We start from the raw sequence: 8,897 nt of genomic DNA on the forward strand, positions 1-8,897 counted from the left end.
CATGTGTTAAGTTGGTAAATGGACTGTACTGACATGTCACATTCACACACTGATATAGGGTGCGGCAATGTTTCCTAGACTGTACATAAATATGGAGAAAGTCTCAGTGACGTCATCCAATGGTTAGTGAAGAGGACTTTTGAAGCCTGTTATTGGAAATGCTCTCTCGACCTTACTATCGGTCAACCTGACACCAGCTGGAGCCGAGGCGGGTCTAAAGCCTCCTGTTTGTCTGTTCTGCACATGTTAAATTTACAAATGATCCCTGCACTCAAGTTCACTTCATTTGTCTGTCTACTTGCCGTTATATTGAATAGTTTCTGCTGATAATATGTCTACACTCCTGCACTTTAACTTATAGTATCACTGATTGCACATCTCCCTATGTCAATACTGTCCATTTACAACTCTGTTTTTGCACATTTACATTTAATCTTTCATATTTAATCTTCCTATTTAAGACTAGTAATGCTTAGTTAAATCCTGGTTGTATATATTCCCATTCTTAGTTTTGATATTTTTAGTGCTTATTTACTTTGTATTTAATATTATATTGTGTTTAAATTTGCTAATATTGTGTTTTTTGCTCATTTTGTGTGTTTGGACAACCTGCTGCTGTAATGCCACAATTTCCCAGTTTGGGATCAATAAAGTAATTCTATTCTATTCTATACACAGTGCTCGCTGGCCCATCAGTCAGTTCAGCCACGAGCCTGATTACCAATAACTCTTATCGTGTGTGTGACGATAAAGACAAACTATTCAGACCACAACTGTTTTTGAACCAGTCTGTACATGTTTATTTCTGCTGTAAAAAAAAAAGGGGGACTTTTAGAATAGGGTGTGTGTGTGTGACTTCGACGGCTTCTGCAGCCAGCCTCAAGTGGACTCTCAGGGAACTGCAGAAAAATGAAAACGCTCCACCTTGTCTGTCCCCGTTCTACACAAAAGCATTCCTAAAAACAGCTGATAAACTCCAATTACTGCCCATTATGTGGTGTGATATGTCAAGATGAAGTGATGTGAGAGTGCCTGTAAAAACTTCCCTCTCTGTGTGCTGGGTGAATGGAGGGGCGGGCGGGCGGGCTCAGGTGGTTCTTTCATGAACAATGCAGCAGTCCTGGCTGCACAAACACTACAAAGAAAACATCACTCGTTTCCTTAAATCTACATTCCTGCTGCAGTGAATTCCTTTGTTAAATTATGGAGTGAAGATAGTTAGAGAGTGACCTTTGGCTGTGGCCTTAGCGACCTGTGGAGGGAGGGTTTCACTTCGGCTGTGTGACTGTTTAAAGGAACAGTTATTTCTCACATGGACGGTGCGTTGGGAATTAAATTAGGCATTCTGAAGGGCTGCAGGTCACAGCAATTATCATCATCCATCAATCACAGCTGTGTGATACTTGGCATCAGCGGTTCAATAATTGTATCACTCAGTCTGCATAACGTTTCCTTATTGATATTTTGTTCCACCCCTAATCAACACCGTTATCACACATCCCCTGTAATGTATGAAAAACAGGCTCAACCCCTTTAATAACAAGTATGATGATAACATCGTGAGCTCCATTCACTTCCAGCAAAGTACAAGACTTGTGTCTGGAAAAAAAACCCCAGAGGAGTCTGCAGTCCATGTCGGAGACGGCGGACTCACTTCTCTGAATCGCCGTCTAGGAATGCAGAAGGCAGCGGAGTGGAGGGTGCTGTTACCTATAGGCTTCAAAAACACTGCCAGGTTTACTGGAACAAGGGTGACGTCAGCTCGTAAGAATGTTACACAAGGTGGAGGTACACAGAGGGCAGGGTGGCAGCATGTGGACAATGGACAATAGGAGCACAGCGGGGGGGGGGGGGGAGGGGGCACATTGTCAAGGACGTTTTATTTTTGGCTTCTTTTTTTTTTTTTAATTCCGAGATTTAGCTCCTAATCACTTTTAAATGAGCTCTTAAAAATCTTTGTCATTGTGTTGCTAAACTAGTGAGCTGAGATCAGAGGTTGAGATGACGGCCGTGTGGAGATTTTTCACACCTTGTGATGAATAAGAGCTTTAATGAACCCAAAACATCAAACCTCAGAGCGACAACACAGCTGCCTGGCTTTCCACAAAACACAGCTAGTATTTCATATCTGCCAGTATCAGAGCCGAAAGCTTTGATTTGACGCTAGTAAAAATCAAACTGTTTCAATACCACAGAAACAAAAACAGGAGTCCTGGCCGTCCAATTTTGGGTTCTTTTTTTTAAAAAACCAAAAGTTCTAATCAAACTTCTGCACACTGTCTAAATTGCACAAATAAATCTGCAATGTTTTGGTATTGCCAATGTGCAATCTAGACGGCTTCACTTCCTCCGCTCTCTGTTTGAAAACCCGTTTTCACATCTACAGTCCTGAAAATATCTGGATCATTTCAGGAGGACTGCTCTGGAGATTCTCCTGACCTGGCTGTTCACATTATGCTCCTCACAGCGGGAGACTACCCCTGTCAGAGGGGAGGCGGGACACAAGTCTCCTGAGGTAAGACGTGATGTAAAAAATAAAAATAAAAAGACGCAAAAGTAGCAGACAAAGCAACAGAGTCCGCTATACAAGAATATTTGCTTTTATATGTGTAGTTCAACTGAATCACAAATGCAGATGTTTCATAACGTGCACAGAGATCGTAGCATCAGCCCAGAGTTGCTGTGGAAAAAACACACGGGGTCCTGCAGGAGAAACTCTGGGTGAAGTCAGAGAGAAAAATTCAGCTTTCTGCATTCACACATACAGCTCCTCTGGTAAATATTAGAGGAGTTTTTCAAGAGTTTTCTGCAGGTGTGAAATTCCTATATGAGACATAAACGTAACTTTTGCGTCTTTAATAAGATGCCAAAAGAACTTGAGAAGCGTCAGTATTTGCTGAACTGCCAATTCTCCTCTCTCTTTAGCTTGAGGCAGCTTTGGGTTCAAAATGTGACTGAAGATCTGTAGTTTTTACTAAACGTCAGTACTTTCCGATAACTAAAGTCTCTGCGGTTATATTACTTTAGAGCATGTGATATGATGAATCTTATAAGTCAAGACGTTTCACACAAAGATGAAGGAGGAGGTGTGATGATGTGAGTGTCAAAGCAGAGACAGAGGGAGAGGATGAACGGTCAGTAACACAGCTGTTTCTTCACTCTTGCCTGTTAAGATGATGACATAAGGAGCTGTGCGTGCATCATCGAGGAGCCAGCCTTTGAAAAGAGTGAAACCCCGGGGTTATGTGAGGACAAAGTGCAGCAGGATACTGGCTTCAAGAAAGCTATTTCAGACATCACAGTCAGCATTTAATTTGTTCTATTTTTAAGGCTTTCTGGGTTTGCCAGAAGTCCCCCCAGAGCCAGACTCCCGTCCCAGAGTCCCAGAACCGAGGCTTTGAGTTTCTCTGAGGAAAAGCTGTGCTCCTCCGATCAGCAACAACATGCACAGACTCACGACTAATAACATACAACAGGCATATCAAAATGCTGCAACTTTGGAATGCATTTTCTTTTTAATAATAATCAGCTGTGTTCAGCCTTATAATGTGATCGTCCTTCTCCTGTTTAATGTCCTTTACAAAGCTTTTTTCTTAACCAGTATTTCCTTTAACTTTGATTTACAAAGGGCTGAAACTAACTCATATTTGAATCACCAACAAACACTAAGACACACAATGCAGATTTATACTTCAACACTGAATCTACGTCTAACATACGTCTTCTTCGTGAAGCCCTGTCCCAGTGCAGAAGCCCATGAACGTATCCTGACGTGCAACTACCTTCAAAATGTAACAACACATCAAAACAACGCAACTGCTAGGCCTGTGATTGGACCCCTGAGTAAAACATCATATTTCCTGCATCTTCCTGCCGTTTTATAAATCCTGCAGAAGGAAAAACGCTACAAGCCAGTATGATCAATCAGCTCCAACGCCAACATATGACACTCTTTTCAGATAATCAGTGCCAATTTAGTGATACATTTTTTTTTTTGGAGTTTATTTGGATGCACGAGGGACATGCTGCAAACACAGATATTGTGAAAACATGTAGAATAGCAGTTATAGTGAATATGCACTCTTTAGTTGTGTGATTACTGAACCCTTTATTGTAAATGCACACATGCATATTTGTCTCATATTTGTGCAGGCCTGCATTAAGGAAGACATCAGTAGGCTGTTTCTTTTTTTCCAGGGGGATTGTTTCATCACGCCCGTCTCTAAACGATACATCCAGCAGTCACAGGATCACAGATATCCATCTCCCTTTACGGGGCAGTGACCTGTGACGACACAGAGAGCTCCCTCCCTCCAGTGTGACAATCATTAAACCTCAGAGAGGGACGTAGACACACACAGGGCAAAGTCCTCCGAGAAAGACGGACCATTTTTACCCACCAATCAATAACCAGGAGCATCCCCCGTGTCAGCTGGGACAGTAGCAGGTCCTACATGACGTGTTATGTGCAGAGAGGGTCAAACACAGCCCCATGTTTAGGCTACACGACAGAAGCTTCCAGGATTATCTCTACAAGGCCGTTTGGAGCTGAGGACGGAGCCAGCATGTTGACCAACAGAGAAACAACAATAGTGCTTATCAATACAAGCTGTCCCCCCCCCCCCTCCCCTCTTTGGATGAAAACAAAGCATTCCCTTATCAGCCCACAGGGGAGAAATCTGTCCTCATTACACTTCACAGAGGAGGTTTGTCGTGATAACAGGATTTTAGAGTTCAATGCGAAACTAGGGAAAGTTAAATGGAGTCCATATCGGTTTCAATATCACGGCAGCTAACAAACAAAAAGTCCTGGAAACGCAATTTTGAGTAATTTCTTCTTTTTTAATAATTAGAAATTGCAGGCAAACAGTCTGAATTGCACACAAACGCAACATTATGATACAGAAATCGATTTGCTTGCATGTTTTTGGATGGATGAATTCCTCTCTTTAACACCTGTCTTATGATGTAGGTGTAGTTCCTTAAAGATGTTGATACTTTCTGATACTATGAACAGAGATAGAATCGTTTTCGACACATTGTCTCGGAAAAGTATCTTTTGACAACCTTATAAAATCAGAATCTGAACACTTACTGGAAGCAGGCGTTGTGCCAGGTGTCCTGGAGGATTTTAATGTGAAAGGAGTCTTGAATTGTTCCGCTACAGCCCACACAGTAACACCCATTTGTACCTGCAGGAAAAGAACAACTGTTAACCTGAAACGTCCCGAAACACGGAGAACACTGACCGACATGCTAAGAAGTGTAAGCATAACCTAATTTCGTTAAGTAGCCTCCGTGTTAAGTTACAACCTGAAGGACTCCTCCTCACCTTCTGGTTCCTCCATCTCTCCTCTGAGCGCGTCGTCGACTTTTTTAAAAAACGTTCACACACTTTTCATTCTTCAGCGTCGTCTTCTCAGGACTCCAAACTCGGAATACGACAGAACGAACCAAAAAAAGAAAAAAGGAAAAAACACACAAATCTCTTTAACTCTCCGCAGGAAGAAAAAAGAAAAGAAACCGCAGTCCTCCTCCTGGACCGAGCTGCTTTTTTTTTTTTGCCGCTGGCAACCAACCGGGATGAGTGACGTAATGCCGTCAACAAATTCCTCTACGGAGAGCGGAAAGGATCAACTGCAGCACCTGGAAGCAGGAAAAAAAAACGAGGATTGGCGCCCCAAACTGAAAGAAAATAACAGTGGCGCCGCCTGCTGACAGAATGACAGCACTGCACACTTATTGTTCTTTTTAGTATTTGGAGAGGGAGTGATGAGAACAACATCTCGACCTCGAGTGTTATATTACTTTTATACAACAGTTTTACAAGCAGAAAAATGTGCTAAAAAGCAAAAATCAACAACAGATTTTTTTTTACTCCACCTACTTGACTCCACAAGTTAACTGAAACTAGTCTGTTGCCGAGCAACCCGACATTCTTGTAAGCGCCATTTTTGCAGTAATAAATTTGATTGTTATTTTTGGATTATGATTTGCTAGAGGATAGCAGATAATATGTTTGTGTTTATTTTGGGAATATTTACTGAGATTATTCCTATTTTATTTTGAAGGTTTGTTGTGATTCTGTAAGACTTCCGTAGTCATGTGAATGAACGTCTACTTTTTTGTTAAAATAAATTAATTTAATCATAAAACCAGTGAAATTAAAGTCTGTTCTGTGATTCAGAGGTTTGAGATTTATGGATAAAGAAAAACTCTGTCAGATGTGAATTTCCATTAAAAGTATTCAAGGAGGAGAGCTACACATTTTGTGAAAAGTCCCAGTATGTTGTACACTCATGGAATGCCTCTTGTCCAATCAGATTGCTTGATCAGAACTAACTAACTAACTCAGAATAACAGAATACGACCGAGGCCCTGAAATCCCAAAATGTAAAAAATAAAAAATAAAAAATGGGTGCACAATATACTTTCTTGTGCGCATTAGTTACATGTCAAGTTGTGTGAACAAGATCATTTTATTGCCCACCAGATATTACATTTGACTTCTTGGGCTCCACACGAAAAGACAAATAAAATCAAACACATCATGAAAAAAAGAACAAACTATACAAACATTAAAGGGGTATCAAAAACAGAACTAAAGCGACATATTTACTATCTTTCAGTCCATGTAATGATTGGCTGTATAGAGTTCTATTTCTAATTTAAATTGTTGTATTTGTGGTACCAGTTTTGATACTTTCCATACATAGGCTAATTAATAAAGTCATGAGCAATTTTTTACAGTCGGTTCCCCTCTTATCATTAAATATATAGGCTATATATTATATCCTTTCCCTTTAATTGGTCAATTGTCAGTACTTTAAAGAAGTGCTAAATCTCAAGTTCTTTGCAGTAAAATAAAGTGGAACCAATCTGCAATCATTGCGTGACTGCTGGTGTTTGTAATGTCACACATCTATCTACTGCCTTATGATTTGTTTCTGTTATTTGTTTGCACCACATCACAAGCTTTAGTCTATAAGTGCTGTACTTTGTGTCAACGGATTACCTGCTCCATACTTGTCCCCTTACAAACAAACATGAAAGCAATGAATGACTGAATACACGAGAGGGAAGTTAAACTGTAATCAGGAGTTTATTCATGAAAAGACTGATTCTGTCAGACGCCCTCACATAAAGCAGCACAGATGGGTTTTTTTTTTAAAATAGAACTAAATTATATGTGTTTGATATGGAGAGAGATTAGTTTGAATAATTTATTTCCTACAATTAAAATGTGATTATACTTTTGATTACATTTTCTTTTTAGTCTTTTTTTTTTGTTTTATCTATTTTTTGCATAATAAGAATTCAATTAGTTTGACTATTGAGCAACACTGAGGTTACATCAGTCTATGGGTTACATAGTTAGGTCATCATGAGCCTGATGCTTTTCTACAATATAGATACAATCCGGTTACTACATCGGACACCTCTCTGTGAGCTTAAATGTGACAGTGTTTAGCCCAAGCGGCAACCTCAGAAGTTGAAAAATTAAGCCTGGAAGTGCAAAATCCTGCAGTTCGTCGGGTGTCCACTAGAGGCTGGCTGCAGGAGCCCCAGAAGTCACATACACACCCATTCACAAGAAGTCATGTTTACAGCCTGGTTCAAAAAACCAAATGGGTCTAATTAGCTCATGTCTCCATCGACACACACTGTACCAGGGGTGAATTTTTCTGATAACTCATTTTGATTTGATGAAGGATAAGAGTTATGCACAAAAAGACCAGATTCTACATGGAGGCTTCTTGATCTGATTTACAATAGGGCTGGCACAAAATATCGATATGGCGATATGTCGTTATCCTCCTGACTGCTGTGACACAGAATCAAATCCAGGTGCCAAACATCACATTTTAAATTGAGCGAAATACAGCACTCTGAGCAGCTGCCAATTTGACTCACTGAGTCACTACTTCATGACTCCACAAAGTGGCGCTTATGATATGAATGAGGTTAATTGGCCAAAAAATATATTTTTTTATTTTATTGATCCTGAGGGAAATTCCCCATTTTAGCTGTCATGACATTTAGATTAGTTATCTTCTGAATGTACTAAGTTCACATTCTGCTCCTTTCTCCCCTGCGTTGATTTTATTTGTAATGTTCTTTAGTTTGGTTTAGTAAGCGCTGTTGCGTCACGGCGGTAAGGTCCCTGAATCCCCGTCTGACAGGAGCCTCTCTGTGTGGAGTTTGACTTTGACTTCGACCGACTTTACCACTGAGCCACAGCTGCATCTATGGCCGCCCTCTTACAATTTCCACTTGAAATTTAAAGTGACCTTTTTCTTTGTTATAATAATGGACAAACTTTACCCCGAGCAACTTACGGAAAATGAATGGTCTTTAGTTTTTCCCCTTCTCAACTGTTTCACTCTTTTGTTTCTCACCTTTATTTGCCAATCAAACGGGATCGTTCTGCTCAACAACTGAAACAAAAACACTTCTCAGTCAAAACTGATGATGCTGATAACAGGCATAAAAGAATATGTATTAATATACATTCTATAAATCATAGTATCAGCATTTTGGTCTAAAGTTTAACACTACAATTCAAACCACAAAAACCAGCAGAGCTCCAAGTCCATGCCACAATCTGAGCAGCATGATGTTTGTACTTTTAATAAAACTATTGAGTGTTTGGGTTCTTTGTGTCCTTTGTTTCTGTGTATGGAGCCACTGGAAGCAGGAAGGGGAACTAGTCCCCCCCCCCAGCAGGGCCAGTTGTTGCTTTAAGGGGAATCACATTGATTCAATAACAGCTGGAGGATGCTTTTTGCTTCATGCTGTCTGACACCTGAGTAATCTCCGCTTCAAGTAAGAAAAAAAGGTTTTGAATGAGTATCGGGCCGAAGTTTATCATAAATTGCTTCTTCTACTTTTAGGTC

The 8,897-nt window shown here is 40.3% G+C and overlaps 1 protein-coding gene across 2 annotated transcripts in view; it reads right to left on the reverse strand.

Moving 5' to 3' along the window:
• The window catches only part of limk2 (LIM domain kinase 2), a 28,008-nt gene extending 22,353 nt beyond the window's left edge, over positions 1-5,655 (reverse strand). The window contains exons 1-2 of one of the 2 annotated variants that reach the window (XM_061039272.1): positions 5,333-5,655; positions 5,096-5,192 (exon numbers count right to left, since the gene is read on the reverse strand). In XM_061039272.1, coding sequence (XP_060895255.1) covers positions 5,096-5,192; positions 5,333-5,348 — 113 coding nt within the window. In that variant the 5' untranslated portion in view covers positions 5,349-5,655. Of the gene's footprint in view, positions 1-5,095; positions 5,193-5,313 lie in introns of both variants that reach the window. The other variant, XM_061039273.1, reaches the window with a different exon arrangement.
• Positions 5,656-8,897: the final 3,242 nt, after the last annotated feature.

Source organism: Labrus mixtus, chromosome 5 (genome assembly GCF_963584025.1).
Source record: "Labrus mixtus chromosome 5, fLabMix1.1, whole genome shotgun sequence".
NCBI lineage: Eukaryota > Metazoa > Chordata > Actinopteri > Labriformes > Labridae > Labrus > Labrus mixtus.